This window comes from Perna viridis, chromosome 3, assembly GCF_037379345.1.
Source record: "Perna viridis isolate PV_CMFRI_1.1 ecotype Kerala chromosome 3, ASM3737934v1, whole genome shotgun sequence".
Classification (NCBI taxonomy): domain Eukaryota; kingdom Metazoa; phylum Mollusca; class Bivalvia; order Mytilida; family Mytilidae; genus Perna; species Perna viridis.
In genome coordinates this window covers 18035219-18054467 of record NC_142447.1, presented here as the reverse complement: position 1 = coordinate 18054467, position 19249 = coordinate 18035219, and the positions used below count along the sequence as shown (strand labels likewise).

Below are 19249 nucleotides of genomic sequence, written 5' to 3'. Positions count from 1 at the left end.
AACCATCGTGTGTATTCAGAAGATGTTTTTCCTTCAAATTACAGAACTCGAGAAAACATACAATATTACGGATGAAACAGTGGTCTTAAACAAATTTCGACTGGAAGTGTTTAATGTAGTTCCTATCTGTCAAAAAATGCATTATCATGATGTTGGTTACCACTTTTGTATACTTTTTTTTTCACCAATTTGCATTTTTAGTAACGATAGTTTTTTTACCTAAAATTATGACATTTTATCGGCATGAAAATAATTGTTGAATATTGCCTTGGTCCTTTGAATTTCGCTTATTAATAAAGAGTTGTTGATTTTTTTTAAACATTCAAAATCTACTTTCATCACACGATAGAACGCATCATACATACAGTACGTACTTGTGTGTAGTGTGTGGGCCTTTAAGATCTCACACAATCTTTAATCATATACATCTGTTAACAACTATGTTCGGTATCAGTATTATTGCATTATTGCAAATGGAACCATTAGAAATAGCACCATATGCATCCGTCTCACCGTCAGAAGTCAGGCACGCTTATCCCAGCAACTGTGATCCCTAAAACGGATTGATTGATTAACGCAGTGATTCTAGGTCTAGTCTAAGGCTACAAACAACTAATGTCATTTCCCATAGGCTTCAATGCTAATTTCACTAAATTCAATGAGTTATGGAGCTTCTACCTTAAGTTTAACCCGAAGAAGACTATATATCACCTAAAAGCTGTATGAGTACACTAATAGCCCTGAAATATTAAAGTGGGGTTTACTACCTTGTAATGCGACACTGGCTCCTAGAAGACAATGAGCTAAAAATAGAATAGGAATTCCCTTACATTTCACAAAAAGGGGTCTTCATGCAGAACTCATAAAAAATATTTAACTCAGTAAGTTACAGTGACCATTTTGTGCAGAAATAAAGGAAATATAATTCCCTGCTAGACACAAGCTCACTTGTGCAGATTTGATGTGCACTTTTTCCACAGCAACTTAACACAAGTGCACTTAAACTTGTGTAGGACTTTTTTTGCGTACTTTCTAAAAGCTCATTGGTTGAATTAGTGATATGTAATCACTACAGACATGAAAAAAAAGAAAAGAATACCAATTGTTATGTATGGATTTTTTGTTTGTAAATTTAAAATTTACAATGTAAATAATAAATATTTTTGAAAACATAATACTTTAATCTAAATATGATGTGCTTCGTAAATTCAAAGATGACAATTTCAAGAAATTAGACATGCAGAAATGTGATAAACGGAAACCGGATTCTGTTTAAGGGAGAATAACAGACTGAAACTAATTGTTTTTTTATACAAGCTTAAGTCGTGGTAAAGATATAAGGTTCTTATATTTGTAATAAAATGTGACAGAACGTTGACATAATAACCACTATATTTGAACATAGTATCATCAGACGTTACCACCGAACAAATATTGTCTAAGGTATGTAAATGCATTTTGCCTGTAACTTAACTGCCTGTATTCTTGATATCTATTTTCATTGCAATCGGTTTTCATTGGACTTGCTTATTTTGTTTATTTTATTTTGTTTTCTGGGGGGGGGACAGATAATTTACGCACATAACATAAACAAATTGAATCATGATTATGCTATTATATCTTAATCGGTATCCATGAAAGACCCAGGCATAGGGTGGCACATGCTAAATTTTATTCTTAAATAAAATAAATTCATCAATTATAAATACAAAATGTATATATTACTGAAGTGATAAGAATGGAATAAACTACTACGAGAAACTTTAAATATTTTCGAAGTCACCCACTTTCAATATAGAAAAGTACCATGCTCTTTCATCAAAATTGGTTTATCTTAAAAATGAGAAAAAAAAACAATTGGTGGAATATAATTTACCCTGCATCACCCATATCAAATGATCTGGCTAGTCGCATAGTCTTAAATCTCTTGAACTTGCATTATGGATGGTATTGTGAATTCGATGAGTCCGAGAAAAGTTTTTGACATTTTTTTCAATTTACGAAACGCGTCTCTTATAATATTTCGTTTTGTGGTTGATATTTACAAAGAATTCGCAAAACTTCAAAGGGAAGGAGTACTATCCTAAATCGTTTTTAAGGAAATAAACCCAGGGTAAGGGAAATAACTCTTGAAATCAATGATACGTTTGTATCATATTAAATTTCAACAAAGCCTATCAAGCTTTCATTTGAAACAGAATGAAATCAGTCCAAGTTACTTTGATGCTTACATGAGATTGATGTAAAATGGTGAATTCAAACGTTCCAAATGTTTACAAAATGCTGGAATTTTTAATCGACAACATATTTGTCCAGTGTGGTGGACGGGTTTTCCAACAAACGGTCGGCATTCCTATGGGAACAAATTGTGCTCCTTTACTTGCTGACCTATTCCTTTACTCTTATGAGGCGGGTGTTTCTAGAAAAGCAGAGGACGCTTACCCTACCGGTGCACCTGGTCCATGCTCCCAGTTTTTAGTGGAGTCCGATTTGCTCATTTGCTTTTGTTACTTTGTATGTATGATTTTAGTTACTTTATGTTCTTTGTTGTGTATATCTGTTTTCCATGTCTGGTTTTTGTCCCTGGATTACATTCTTTTAATTACCGCTATAACTTTGGTTCCCTTGATTACTCTTCCAATGATTTGTGAGAATTGTGTCCCCTACCCTAGGTCTACCTCCTTAAATTTCAGCTACTGTCGTGTTAATATTCTTGTACTTCATAAAACCTTTAAAAATAAAAATGTATTGCATTTTTACGATTTGAAATTGTGTACATTATATTCTACTCTATTTTAATCAGCAATTACAGTTAAAATACCAACATGGTTTAGAATGTTGTCTTTCAGGTACTTACAGGTCCATTTCTGAGCGCTTGTATGCTCATCTCCAAATATTATTACTTTCGTCATACATGTTGTATTCGGTTATGAGGTTGGATTTATAATTACATAAAGTGTCTTGATTAGCCCATAATTCATGACGTCTATAAGGTTTGATTTATAATTACATAAAATGTCTTGATTAGCCCATAATTCATTACGTCTATATTCAAATGTTTTTTTTTCAATTTTGTTTTGCACTAATCACATTTTCGAACAAGCTGTTCCAGGTGTTAGCTATGCAGTGTCAAATATTTTAGTACCAGTCCATATAAATTTAGACACTGCAAATCGAAGAGGTGATTCATGGTGTAGAAAAAGCTACCGAACGAACATTGCTTTTGTGTGCTCCATTTTTATGTAACGAAAGTCTTTTCTGTACTCATATCTGTATTTTTGAGAAAAGTACATTCAGTCTCTCACGAATGTCAACAGAATAAAACCAAACGTAGAACGTTAACTCTTGCAATATGCCAACTTAATATATACTATTTTTTAATTTTTATCTCGAAAGTGCAACAACCTAATAGCAAACTAAGACTAGTTGTTCTGTAACGTTTTTCTGAGTTAGAAACAAATGGTAGTCGGTGGGTTTATGACATGCAAGAATCCTTTCCTTTCTGTTTTGAATAAAGACTGCTACTTAAGGAGGTACACCTAAGGTAAATGACTCAACACTTACAAATCATTGGCACGTTTATATTCAGCATTTTACATCAATCTCATGTAAGCATCAGAGTAACTTGAACTGATTTCATTCTGTTTCAAATGAAAGCTTGATAGGCTTTATGTGAAATTTGATATGATACAAAACATATCACTGATTTCAAGAGTTATATTCCTTTCCCTAGATCTACCTCCTAAAGTAAATCCAAATTCTGTGTTGTTTTCAAATTTGATTGTTATGTCCAATACTATGGAAAAAATCCGTGTTTTTACCACTGCGGTCATATCAAGCGGCTCACACAAAGAATCTTTTTTGTGTGTAACTCTTATAGCATTTTTTGCGATTTTTTTTTATCGTACATTGTCATTGTCCTATTGGGATAGTTTTGAGCATAGATGTCCCTCCTTGGTATTGTTACAAAGTGAAAGGTTATATGACACCACAAGAAGATCTACAGAAAACAAGCAGACCATCAACAAGAAGAATAATAATATAATACATCTTTTAATACAATTTGAAAAAAAAGAGTCTTCATCTTTTTAAACAATCCAATAATGACAATCATAACTTGAGGCGAATATTTGACATATTTTTGTAAAGTTTAAAGAATGGTTATAGACTTTCCAAATGCTAAACCATGAGCCGATAACTTATCTGAGCTATATCAAAGATTTAATTAGATATTGTTTTATTTTTCAGATGTCATTGTCTCCTTTAACAGATAGAGCTGTAGAAGTTGTGTTCCAATTTTTGCAAATTACGTTCAGAAAAAAATACCTTATTTTCTATTAGTATGGCATTTAATGCCATGCCAACTTATTTCTCTAAAAATTTTGCAATTTGGACATTGCGTGTTAATGCAATATCTTCGGTTTTTACAAAAAAGGAAAATATAAAGGAAATATTTTTTTCCCGAAAAATGTCGTTAGACTTTTCCTTAAGCTTCAATTGTGAACCTCTGCTTCCTGATATGTTTTTACAATATTCTTGGGTATACTCCATTGTAAATCAAGTCAAACAAAATGATACTTAATTAGCACAGTCCTTAATTTCAGTTTCCACTATATTGATTATGTTATATAACTAGATCGACCTAGAATTGGCACCTGTCTTCATCTACCCAAAAAAGTTCAGAAATAAAGGACACTATATATATAATGAAGTCTGCCTTCACTTGCAATGTACCTGGTCCATGCTCCCAGTTTTTAGTGGAGTCCGAGGTGCTCATTTGCTTTTGTTACTTTGTATGTATGTTTTAGCTACTTTATGTTCTTTGTTGTGTATTTCTGTTTTCCATGTCTGGTCTTTGTCCCTGGATAACATTCTTTTAATGACCGCTATAACCTTGGTTCCCTTGATTACTCTTTCACCTCTAAATAGGCAAAATAGTGAAACTGTCAATTTAAGAGGCTGTCCAAGTAAACATCAGGCATATCCTATGATATAGATGGTGGAGTCCACAAAGAGTTTGGTTTTGGCAGGTTTCGCTTTTTTGTGTCTTGTACGTATTATTTTGGTTATTTTATGTATCTTGCTGTGTGGATATATGGTGTCTTCTATCGTGTAATAAAGGTAGATGATGAGTTAAATATGACATTTAAAAACAAAACTTTTCTGTTAATGACTAAAATTTATGCTTATGCATTTTTTCCGAGATTTTGACCACAACTACGGATGATTTCAAAAATTGTTTAAATGTCAAAATAATTATTCCAATCTATAGGGAATATACTTTTCGGTGCTAAAAAATGCAAATTAATATCAAGAAACGCACCATTTCAAACACAACAATGTATTATTTTTCGCGTACAATTATTGAAAAAAAAAATCTTGATGCACACGATTGTTGATTTTAGATGAAAATGTAACTCCTCGTTTTTAGTGCTTTTAAATAGTTTTCAATTTTGTCGGTAATGATTACGAAGGTTGTTTTTGTGTTCATTTTCAGAGTCTGTGTTTTCTTCAAACAAATGTTCTGTGAAATAAACAGCTTTTTTACTTCATTTTCGTCTTCACTTCCAATGAAATACATACACGGACAGCTTTTATACTTTGTTTCAAATGAAGACACATTATACTAATATACCGGTTCAAGCATCAATATTGCACACATTACTTCATTCCAAAAACACAACTTATTCGGAAGCATGGATGTAATTAAAATGAATGCAATCGCGGACATGATGTCAAATTTTCGAGGGCAATATACATGGTAGTTCTCATTATGGGTCATCCTTTCTCTCATTCGGTATTCATAATTTTGAGGGGTACACACGTACAAAGAGTGGATATAGGTACCACAAAGATATTGTTGCCCACCTTCTTATTGGTAGAAATTCTGAAGTAGTATCAGTATGGTCGACCTCATTAGTGGAAATGTTTTTCAGTCACTGGAATGACTATGAAAATTCTACTGAAAGAGTAATCAAGAGAACCAAGGTTATAGCGGTAATCAAAAGAATGTAATCCAGGGACAAAGACCAGACATGGAAAACAGACATACACAACAAAGAACATTAAGTAACTAAAATCATACATACAAAGTAACAAAAGTAAATGAGCAACTCGGACTCCACTAAAAACTGGGAGCATGGACCAGGTGCACCGGTACGGTAAGCGTCCTCTAATAATAGATTTTGTAGTAGAAATGCTTCAAACGACTTCAAACCTTTCAATTGTTTCACAGACAAAACTTAATTGGTTACAGTATTTATTATGATAATCCAGAAATGTGACAGTGATGCAAAATCATTTCTATTTCACATTAACACCTCTTGCATTGAAATGCTTCATTTAGAAAAAGATATGTCAATGATTTATTCAAGAACTATTGGCTGATATATGTTTTGAGTTTTATAGAGTTCATCCAGTAAGTTTTGCGCACTTTCTAAGAATTCTTAAAGCCAACAGACAATAAAATTACTTGTTTGCAGAAAAGGCCGTCTGTAACATTATAAAATAAAATAGAGAAAACAGGACATCTGGAGTTTTACACAGAAAAAATAACTTTCAACTTACTTGGTTCTTTTTGTATATCACCTCTGACTTAACGACAATTAAGCCGAATATTGGATTAGACATGCGCACAGGTATTGCAAAATTTTCTGAGACAAATATTAAACTACACTTCATTAATCGAGGATAATAAATATGCGAAAAATAGCTCCATTTAAGACGTAAAAGGGAGGTAAATACAAATATATTTCTATCATTGATATATTTGTTATTATTGATACATTTTGTTGCATTCAACAATTATAGTTTAAGTTTGAAAATGAGGATTAAAATAAGTTGCGCTCTAATACATTTTTGAATACGATATATTTAAGTCAAGTCTCGTGACTCCAGGGTTTCACGAGAATGGGTCCCAATCTACCATTCATATGCATGCAGACTTGTTATTAACCAAATGTTGATTTCAGTATTAAACACAAACATTTTTCTGTGTTCAAATACCAATAGAAATGATAAATAACAATATCTTCCTGATAACGTGTCAAGAAAAGCAGTAAATAAATGATGATATAGCATTTTTAGATCTCCGAAGTAAAATATAAAATTCGGAGCGGTCACCCAATTTCAATACGTTCTTCATTGAAAATCCGGTAAGGAAATTTAAACTAGAACGAGACTTACAAGCTCTATAAAAGTCACAGTGAATTGATATCTTTTTTGAAATGTTTTGTTTATGTGGGAAAGGAATAAATCAACTGATATAAAGTAAAATGTAAAGTTAATCAAAGCATTGTGCAACATATAATCCAAATTTAGACATAACGGATTGTTGTGTTTCATTATTGCAAAAATTGCGGCTTAAATCGCAATAACTAAAACTCACCTCATTGAAATCTTTGATAAAGGATTTATTTCAACATTTAATCGGAAGAATAAATGCATTTTGTAATTCCTTAATTTAAAGCATATTTTTTTTATGATACCAATCGCATGATATTATCATCATATGTTTTAATCTATACACTACAGAAGCCTTGTGCCCACGAGTAACTAACTTGCGCGCACGAGATAAAAAACTTGTGCCCACCAGTTACTAACTTCGGAAATCTTGCGCGTACAAGATTGGAAACTCGTGCGCACAAGATGCAAATTATTTTCGTTATTCGGTAACTGGTTCGTCAGGTCTTAGCACGTGATTATCATATGATTATTCAAGTACCCAATTATCATTATTAGTAGTAGTAAATAACACTATTATAACAAGAAAGTTGAAAATGATAGCACTTTCCGTTTATCCGTTACATCCTTCAATTTCGTGCATTAGCTAGAACATAATTGCTTCTAGGAGATGATTGGACTGTCTTTGTGGATATAAACCACTAAATTACCCAAAAATCTATCTTTCGTAACACAGTGTTGGCCAATTATTTGCACGATATGAGTGACGCTGACAATCAGTTCCTATACTTGGTTTAACTTTTGTTTTCGTGCTAACATATATACTCAATACTGATAGACCCGGTTTGCACTCACATGTGTAAAACTTGACGGGTTGCAGTGTTTCTTAACGTCCTTTACTATCGTTTGGGGTTTCTCACAGACGGTGTAAAGGATCAAAGCGTTTACGCAGTCCTCGGGCATAGTCAAACCCGTGAATGTGGGTCATTGTGTATTCGGGGAAATTAGTTGTCATGTGACCACGTTCATTCATTAAATTCATTAAAATTAATGCATTATCACGTGATTTAATGTCGATCGGTGACCTAGTGATTCAATTTGTAATGTGCACGCTATATACAGCGTTGTATAGCCTACAGCAGCATTTGCTGAATCTTTGACTCGGCAAAATAACTTTTGGGATAAAATCAACACTTTCCAGTGCATGTAAGTCAGATGTTGATGCCAGTTAGTTGATGAGAAATTTCCAAGGTGGAAAAAAATAGTTACTTTATGTTCTTTGTTTTGTGTGTCTGTTTCAATGTCTGGTCGTTGTCCCTGGATTACATTCCTTTGATTTCCGCTAGAATCTTGGTTTCATTGGTTACCCTTTCAAGACAAAACGTATGTATGTTCAAATTTGCTCAATCGTTATAGTTCAAAATTTATCAAATAATTCTTATTCTCACACCATATATTGCCCCGTATAATTATAGTTTACCTTGGCATGGAACCCGTTGAACCAATAAGTAAACACTTAAAATGCATTGAATTAGTCCTCGAACTTATAAAGTTTCACCTCAAGTGGCAGTTCGTCATTGATCTTCCACTTAAACAATCTTAAAATGTTAATTAGGAGTTAGTCACTTCCAACTCTACAGTAGGTATACACAGTCTGTATGGCTGGAGTCAGTCACTTCCAACTCTACAGTAGGTACACACAGTCTCTATGGCTGGAGCCAGTCACTACCATCTCTACTGTAGGTACACAGTCTGTATGGCTGGAGCCAGTCATTTTCATCTCTACAATAAACTGCTTCCTTGTACGAGTTGATAGTTTATAGAAAAAATTGATATTTGTACGCAAACGATTCACCATGTCAAATATTAAGTCGACGAAACGATGACATGACTATCCGGATTTTTGTCTTATATAGCAAGAGTAATCAAGGGAACCAAGGTTCTAGTGGTAATCAAAAGAATGTAATCCAGGGACAAAGACCAGACGTGGAAAACAGACACACACAACAAAGAACATAAAGTAACTAAAATCATACATACAAGGTAACAAAAGTAAATGGGCAACTCGGACTCCACTAAAAACTGGGAGCATGGACCAGGTGCACCGGTAGGGTAAGCGTCCTCTGCTTTCCTAGAAACACCCGCCCAGTTGCACCTAAAAAGTCAAGTCCGGGGTAGACGAACGAGGAAAGGAAAACCATGACCCGTTGAATAAATCAGTTTTCATGGTGCAGATGGATACACCATAACGATCCACGAGTTCATGATGACGACCATAAAACGTATGTAGTATGAATTTGAGAAATTCAGTCGACGGGATGCTTCTTCGGGAACATCTTGACGACAACACTCAAATAATACAAAAGAAATAAAACATTAAAACAGAAGCGAACAATAAGATCCCTACTCAAGTGCCGAATCAAAATTAGCATTTCCTGCTTATCGGTAACCTAAAGTATGTTTCAAGCACCGTAATGTTTAACAAGTAGCTTTTTCCGCCAATGAATATTCGACCATCGTTACCATGTCAATGTAGCTAAACGAAATCGGTATGTGACCGAAAAGTTTGGCAAAACGAATGAGTTGCAAAGTAAGAAATCGAGTAACTCGGGTTAACACTGGAATATGATCGTAACAAATGGAAGCGCAAAGTCGTCGCCTTTGTCATAGAATTCCGAAAGCGGCTATTCATTTAAATTAAAGTTAATTATTGTTATTTTTTATGTCCTAAATTTCAGGCTACTTTGGATAACTGCTCTAATGTAAGGAACACTTGGGTTATGAGTTTATTATCACCTGATGAACACAAAAAAAAATCGATGATTAATTTTGGACAAAAAAAGCATTTTTGTACCTGAAAGTATTGGACTTAACAAGAGTAAGTTGTCCGTAAATTTTCCTCATAAAAATAGAGAAAAATATTAAAAGATACGATTTAAGGTTATCAGAATTTCTTTTGTCTTTTGAGACACATGTCAACTAAATTGGAAAATGACGATTTCTTCATCTGCAATTTAAGGAGGTAGACCTAGGGTAAGGGAAACAACTCTTGAAATCAGTGATATGTTTGCATCATATTCACTTTCACCAATGCCTATCAAGCTTTCATTTGAAACAGGATGAAATCAATCCAAGTTACTTTGATGCTTACATGAGATTGACGTAAAATGCTAAATACAAACGTTCCAATGATTTTTAAGAGTTGTGTCCCTTACCCTAGATCTACCTCCTTAAAGAAACATTTTTCGCAAGATAACTTTTGTATTGGTCCATTTCACGTATTGATGACCCGTCCTTCGTAAATCGGCAGTTTTGATGAAAATTTTGAATGTATCTGTACGTAGAATAGGTGAATAATTGAAACTGATCATTCAAAAACTTACATTTGTTTTGTTTGTTGGGGCTTAACGCCAATAATATTTCAGCCATATTCAGCATGAACATGAAGTGGATGATAAAATGAACATAAAATGATGATGAAATGAAAAATGGGATGGGACACAAGGATAATGGGGTCGACAAATTTTGATTGTCACTGGAAATTGGGAGAAGTGGGTAGGGTCGGGCAATTTAGCCTCCTAAGGCGGAGCCCTATTGTTCCTACTCCGAGAGAATACCACAGTACGGTTTTTTAACGTGCGAGGAACGTGGCATCTTTCCCAGTATGGTGCACCACTATGGTTTGCGGTCAGATTTTCCGTATTATAGCCTGACAACCCCAGCATGTAACACACCAGGGATACCCCATTCCACCACCTGGGACACACAACCCACTTGCTTTGTGGGCAGAGCGCCCAAGCCATCGGCTAGGATTCTGAGCACTATTTAGTCGCCTTCTACGACAAGCTTAGCGCCGCTGCAGGCCTATAGTTTCGACACCCGCACCTGCACGGGTCCGAAAACATACATAAAGAGCTCTTAATATAAATGTTTTGTAATTTCTTTCGAATTATCAAAATTGAAAAGTAGTTAGTACTTTCCATTTCACTTAAAGAATCATCATGCATTCTATTATTATACACGGTGAAATTAAAAGATCCTTCAAGAAATATCATAATGCGTGTTTATTAATATCAAATACGGCTTCATGTGTCTTAAGTACGGTTCAATCTAAAACCCAGGCAGGGGTGATTCATCATATTGCAAGATAATCAATGAAACTGTTCAAATACATTTGTTACGTCATCTCTTCCTTTGTTCATCACCTTTGATCCGCTATATATCAATTTGACTGGTTAAAGTGGAAACATTTTAGTGAGAAATTTTTCCGTACTTTTCTTTAGTAGAATGTAACCAAATTTTAAATGCTAATATCTCCATTGGAAAACGTTTATTTGCACTTCTATTGTTGATTGCAGTTTCTATGAGGCCTGTTGAAGGACTATTTGTTATTAAGAAATACATGAATTACTAACCCTAGGCTTCTGCCTGATTTTGAGGGAGATCTGCACTTAACAATTCTACATGCACATTGTATTAAGTACAATGTTATACAATAAATGTTCGAAACTACTTCACTAAGCATTGGTTTGCCTTAGTTGTCACATATACTGAATTGTAGTATTACAGCACTCAGCATTTCAGCATTAATAACATCTAATTTCTGTTATTTTCTGAAAGTACCTAATGTATAGAATAAATTATTAGCTATATTTCAAGCTACAAAACTTGACCAGGAATCAAAATATGCGATAGTAGTGGTGATACGATATTGGCCACCTTTCCTTGTATTTTGTTTATTAAAAAGGACTCATGTGTGGATGCTTGAATAAGGTTAATGACTATTATATATATGTATATGGCCGATTATGGATCCCAGGACATTTGGTATTGAAGATGAATACTTTATTTGCAATTTGCGCTCCGATGGAGCTGAATATCAAGCAACAAACGAAATTACATTAAGTAAAAAAAAAAGGAAATTCATTTACGCATCTTTTGTTCATCTTCAGTTTCTGATGAATATAGTTTACAAAGTCTTTGGTTGGCCTGAAGACTTATATAACGCCCCTTTTCCATTTCAAAATCGGGATTACGTATTCTGAATTTTGTTTTTATAATCTCACCATTCTAAATATTTTTCAAAATTTAAATCTGTTTTGATGTTTCTTAATGTTTTTAGCTATTGCCATGATCGTGCTTTTATGTGCTCTAAATATTTGTTCATGCCATCATTTTTTAAATAATTTTCATGTAATGTTTTGAAAACTTATCTTTTACTTGTTTTTTTCATTAATAAATAATTTGCTTTTTGATATGCCCATACAATATTGTATAAGGATCTTTACTTCAAGAAAAGGAAATAATAATGTCCATTTGAATGTCCGGTTTTCATAAATAACTGTAATACAACCTTATCACCACCACAACGAAAATTTACAAATAATCAGATGGTGGAAGAGTACATTTATTATCTACAAACATTCGACATTCTATTCAAGATTGAACACTTTGAGTCGAGAATTAATGATGAGTATTTGCTTTTCTCTCCCTAATTATAATTTGTTCTGTTATGTTTAGATTTTGTTTTGTTTCGTTTTATTTTTGTTCTGTTTTCATGGCGTACTATGATACATTACTGATAGCTAGAGAACGTTGATAAAGTGAAATCGAACTCTTTAAAAACATATCTACAGTATACCTTATACAAATTATTACGAAATATTTGATATTTGTGTGCGTAGTCTTTCGGATGAGGCTGTCCCGACCAACATCGAAATAGAATTTCTGCTGCAAATCTTACTGTTGTATGTTTATTTAACTATTGTTTGTTATAATTTATTATTTAAAACAAAAATCATTCCTGGTTTCAGTAAATGTTATGTCTGAATTTTTCAAGGAAAAGTTGAAAAATTCGAAATTTCATTTTCCAATACCTATTGTCATTAGATTCTGAATTGGTCATATATGTAATCGTTTCATGGCGTGTTCCACTTGTCTAATTTTAGCATTAACCAATGAGTGCATTTCGTTGAGCAAAAAACCTAGTAGAATTGGCCCAAGATCTTTTTACCAATATTGCACTATTGCAGCATGTAAAATGAAGTATGAGGAATTTTATATGCGTCTTTACATTAAAAGCTTTCAGAAAAAAAAGAGTGCAAAATTATTACTGCCATAATACTAAAATATGTAATAAAAAATCAGTATATATGACAACTAAAGCAAATCAATGAAGTGAAGTAGATTTGAAAATTTAAAACTTAATATTGTAGTTGATAAAATTGTGCACGCATGTTTGTCGGGATACATGATTACCTATCTAATATTAATTTGAGGTAGGCACTGCCTAAAAGCAAAAACAGCATTTCTTTTTAACGAGTATTAGTATACTTTCTCTGTAAAAGGCACATGCAGAACAAAACGTGTATGAACAGTAACCAGTCAGCAGAGGCCGATGAATATTCATATATGAAATGAAATAATCATTAAATTTATTTGTTTTTTTTTTATCAATAGTATATATATATATATATATGTGTGTGTGTCTTTTGAACTGTAAATGTACTTTTCTTTTTCGTAAAATTCAGGCATTTTCATATTTGCTGTCTTTGGAACCGAGTTTGGTACGAGTCATGGTTTTAATCGATTTTTTTACAGAATATCTATTTTTTTTTTGTTATTGGTTTAAGACTACCAAGGGAATGTTTTTGTTCTCAACTGTGTCCCTGAACCATCGGAAAGACGTTTTGGTCAAAAGATTTTTGCAGGTTCCTTTCCTGCTAATTTTTTATTCGGTGTTTCTCAAAGAACTCCTCTTCTTTTCATGTAAATATTTATGAGGAATCGTTTGTGTGTAGTTCTAAAAAATAAATGCTAAGATAAACCATTTTACCTATACAAAGAAGCACTTTACTGCACTTGTTAACATTTTAAAGAACGTTTAAGTGGACAAAGAATGCCACTTGAGGTGAAATTCGTATGCATTTTAAGCATTTGCTTTTTAATTCTACGCGAAGGTAAAGATATCCCATGTATTTAAACCGAGCAACATTTGGTGTGGGAATAAGGACTATTTCATACATTTTGAACTGTAACAAAGAATGTGACAAAAAACAAAAAAAAGACAAAAAACAAAAAACAAAAAACAACAAAATACAAAAAAAATATAACAAAAAAAAACCAAAAAAAACCAATAAATTCATTGTAAATACAGCAATAATATTTCAACGGTGATAATAATAAATAGTTATTTCTAATGTTAAAGAACCCGAGCGTGTCCTTGCAATGAAAAATAATTCGAATGTTTTGAGATGTGTATGCTGCAAAAAAGAGGGTAATCAAAAGAACCAAGATTTGAACGACAATCAAAAGATAATATTCAAGACAGGGAAAAAAAACAAATTGCTTATATAATACAACGTCCGGGTAGACGAAAGAGAAAAGGAAAGCTGTGAGACAGTGTACAAGTATGTTCTTATTGTGCAGATAGCTACACCATAATGATCCCTTAAGTTCATGATGATGACCATAAAACTCGTGACGAAATGTGGTTTAAATAAAGATTATAAATATTTCTAGTGCCATAAGTCAGACCTTAATAGCAATTTTAAAATACAATAATCATATATATAGATAACTACAATGTTTTCATGCTTGATATTGTTGACTTTGTATCTATTGCTATATTTGCTTCCCATGTTTTAAACAAAACATATCAATAAGAGATTTCCATTCGTCTATGAATAAGTTGGATGGTGAACCTCTCTTGAAGTAAAACTTATGAAGGCTATTTTTGTTGAAGACATCCTTAGTCCTATTGGCTTTGTAAGTACTGTAACGCTACAATTTGAATCTAACTAAAACTAATTTTATTATTGCAACAAAATCAATAAGAAACATGTGTTGTTTTCTATTTAGAAAAGTTTGTAATATCTGTGTGCATGTCCAATCCAGTAGTCAGCAGCTTTCCTGTCGTTTAATAAGCGGTAGCAGACAAATAGAACCAAGTACGTTGAAAGTTTTTCTGCGTAGAATCCAGGTATTTTGTTTTCCCTGTTTTCTTTTATTATGCTACAAATAGCCTTTTCTGTCAACAAATAATTTCCTTGTCTATGTGCAATAACAAATCTAAGAAAGTATGCAAATATTACTGGATGAACTCTGTAAAAGTCAAACCCTGTATCAATTAGCAGTTCCTGAATGAACCATTGGCTTTTCTTTTCCAAATGAAGCATGGCAATACAAGAGGTGTTCATGTGAAACAAAAATGATTTTTCTCTACTCCATAGCATTTCTGGATTATCATAAAAATACTGTATCATTCTAATATTATCTGTAAACAGATTTAGAGGTTTTACTCCATTTAAAGCCTTTTCAACGACAAAATTTATTATTTCATTGGCATTTCGATACTCATGCCAGTGACTGAAAAACATGGCTACCAATGACCATCCTGAAACAGCATCAGAATATTTACCAATAAGAAGGTGAGATAAAATATCTTTGAAGGACCTATATCTTCTTTTATTAGTTATATTATCAGTTGGTTGTTTTTCACTGTAAACTTGATTTGCAAAACAAAATATTGCTAAGTAAAGTCCCCTTCTGCTGAATGAAGATTTTTCATTATAGTGTCTGTACAAGGTTTTCTTCATTACAGCGCGAATTTGCTTTAAGGTAAAAGTTTGAAGCGAAAGACGTATGACCTTTAAATTTAATAATAATGCTATTAGTCTTTCTTGAAATAATGTATTTTTCGTTGTAAATCTCTCAAAATTATGAAGACTAAATGAGAGAAAGGATGACCCATAATGTGTACTTCTATGTATATAGCCCCAAAGATTGGAAATAATATCAGCCATAGCATTCATTACGGGTACATCTATGTCTTTGAATAAGTTGTTTTCTGGAATGAAATAGTGTGGACAATTTCCTTGTCTGAACAAATATACTAAACGATGTATAATTGCATTAAGGCACTGAAATATATTACATGACCTCCAAAACGTCTTTGGTTTTTCCTCAATGATCCAGAGTAAAGTTGTTTTGATAAAATATGAACAAAGATTCTCCCCGAACTGCATATTTTGAACCATATCTTTTTTTATGTATTTGCAAAATGTGTAACAGAGAACTTGAGCGTGATTCCAAGAAAGAATTAATGCCTTTTCTAACAATGAAAATGACAGTCGCCATTCTAAAGAATATTCTGAGTTTGTATCAAATTTGCTACCGATTGGGACAAACAAAATTCCATTGTCTGTAATATGTGTTATTGTTGTATGGTCAACTGACAATTCATTTCTTGTAACTCTTGATAACCAGGTATTTATTAACTCTGGTCTAGACTTACAATCACTTCGGTTTTTGAGGCAAACAGATGATCTATTCCGTCCACTTTATGAAGTGATGATAAACATGGTCCATGTACCTCTATATCTTTAGCTCGATACTTTTTCATGAAATATTCTTTAAATCGAACATTTGACACTAAAGGACCATATTTAGTACAAACTCCCCAGTGGGAAAGCAGTTCCTCTTTGAAAGGGCCTTCTGGAATTTTGATTTTAACAAATCCAGGATATGAACTACTACTATCAAAATATAGCATAGTTTTTTTAAGATCAATACTTGAACCTTCTTTGTCAACGATGATTTCATTTAATATGGTCATCACATCGTAATCCCCCATTGGAATATCAATGCCTTCTGCCCTACTGCCGCTGCTTAAATTAGTGTATTGTCTACTTATGTTGGTACAATCATCCATAACCTGAAAAAATAGGCGATTGCCTTGCACCCTTCCTTCTGATAAGTAGACATAACATAGAAGTTTATAGAAGAGCTCTGAACTTTTTTTCTCGAGTTTCACAGATGAGAAGTCTGAAATATTAAAATAAAATTTGTATCATTTAAAATTTTTATATGAATTCATATCCAAATAGATTCATCAGATTCACCCATTTCTTCTGAATTATCTTTCGCTTTAAAATGAAAGAACCAAACTTTGCAAGGTTATATATTTCATCTAAAGATGAACATGTTTGCGCCAAAAAGTTTAAAAGTTTCTATTAAATCATGCTGGAGAAAATTACAGGAAATATCCGAAAACAACGATAATCGTTTGTTCTCATAAAGTAATATAAGATGTATGTAATAATTCATACCGATTCATAAATTCCATTTGTTATTATGCTACTAAAATACACGTTACCACTTAGTTTACGTTTAGTAAAAAAAAGGTTCTATTTTGACAAATGCATATGTTTTCTGTAACATTGTTAATTTTGTTGAATAAAACTTTAGAAACACCATAACCATGTAATAAAAACAAGCATATTGTACTACATACTAATGGAAAAAAAAATAAACTGTGCATTCTCGTTTAAATTCAATCGTAACAAAACTTAAAATTGCATACACTCCTTTGAATTGTTTACACAATGCCAGGGTAATGGTGTTGACAATTTTGCAGCAAAACTAAAAAAAAAATAAACAACATGTAAATTCCACTTTTTGATGAATGTCGGGAAACCATCGTTTACCTAAAACTATAGTGTAAACTCTCCATAGAAGAATGATAATCAAATTATTTCTGTGGCGCAATCCGACAATAAAAAGTGTACGCAATTTTTTGAGATCAGATGTTCGAATTCATTTTCGTACCACCTATCTATTTTTGTTTTTGTTGAAAAAGTTCTTATTCCACTGCCAATCATGCAAATTGAATATGGAATAGGACATGAACGTGTTAAATTTTTCGCCTTAAAATTATTAAACTTGAAAGGTGTGCACAGTTTCATTTTTCCATAAGTATATATTATAAAACCAACTTAAGATATTTTCCGAAATTCCTCTTCACATATTACATGTGCGTACATGTTACTTATTGATCAAAATCCTGTCATAAGCTGTTTTATTATTACTTGTGTGTACAAGTTCATGTCCATATAAACATGTGAATATTACCTTTTACAAACTTTGTAAATTCTTTTAGAAATTTATTTGAACATGCTCTGCCCTCTTGTGATATTTTATTGTAGAGCGTATTCATCAATGTTCCATAATCGTCTGCCTTGGAAATTGTTGATTCCCCAAGATATTCCACCATCAATATTTTCGTGTGATCATCTATTTCTATGTCTTCTGGATACTCAATATTTAAACAAAAATGATTGCAAAATTTAAACATAACATTTTCAGCTTCTTCTGTAAAGATTTGCAGAGACATCTGAAAGATCAATTGTCGCATAATGAAGTATACTGGACAAATAAATGCAAGTACTATTTACAGGAGAAGCAAAGGACCAAGATCAAAACGAAGAACTGGATTTTCATGATATGGGACAAAAACTAGACAAAGACAAAAGGCACAAACTATGAATATCAATTAAGGCAGACTTGGAAATACATACATATCAAAAGCTAATGTTTAAAAGGTGAAAAACAACATTCTACTAAAACGTGGCGTATGGACCAGGATTATATATAGATTAAACGCCTCTACTTTTCAAGAAACAACCGCTGTGCATTCGTGATTTTATTCACTTTTAAACAATAGACTTAATTCACTCATTAATAAGAACAACATGCAATATACATGTGTTAATACAATATATACTGTTGCCTAAATTAAAAAAAAAAACAACAGGTTTTTTTTCTTTTGTTTTTAAATACTTTTTATACAAGTTAACTATTTCTTATACTTGTATATTCATTACTAAAGTTCAAAATTTTTTTATACAAAATGTGAAAAACTGTTCCTTCATGTAACAGGTTATCTTCTCTTTCATTTGTTTTTAAATCACCTTTTCCAAGAGTACAAAATTGTACATGTATAAAGAAGAGGGTATCAAAAACCCCAATGACAAAAGAATAGAAGCAGTCCACTTAAAAATCGGACAGAAGGTGATTCATGAATGATAATCCAAATTAACATTACCTTTTACAACATGTTCCCTTCAGGTCCAGAAATAAAATTACGGAAGTATTTTTTCAACAACTTTTTTTAACATGGCAACCTCTGAGCAACGAAATATGTTTTTTCATATACAATGTACACAGAAAACTTTTCATCTTTGCAAAATGATATCTACATTTTTGGCTGCAGAATGTATAACTTGCA

At 32.6% G+C, this 19249-nt stretch overlaps 1 protein-coding gene across 1 annotated transcript; it reads right to left on the bottom strand.

Annotated features, from left to right (window-relative positions):
- Positions 1 to 16312: 16312 nt before the first annotated feature.
- LOC148621274 (uncharacterized) lies at positions 16313 to 18476 on the bottom strand. The gene is made up of 2 exons (XM_088575435.1): positions 18094 to 18476; positions 16313 to 17007 (listed from the first exon to the last, which is right to left on the bottom strand). Exons 1-2 carry the CDS (start codon positions 18374 to 18376, stop codon positions 16457 to 16459), a joined length of 834 nt encoding a protein of 277 aa, XP_088431561.1. The 5' UTR covers positions 18377 to 18476; the 3' UTR covers positions 16313 to 16456.
- Positions 18477 to 19249: the final 773 nt, after the last annotated feature.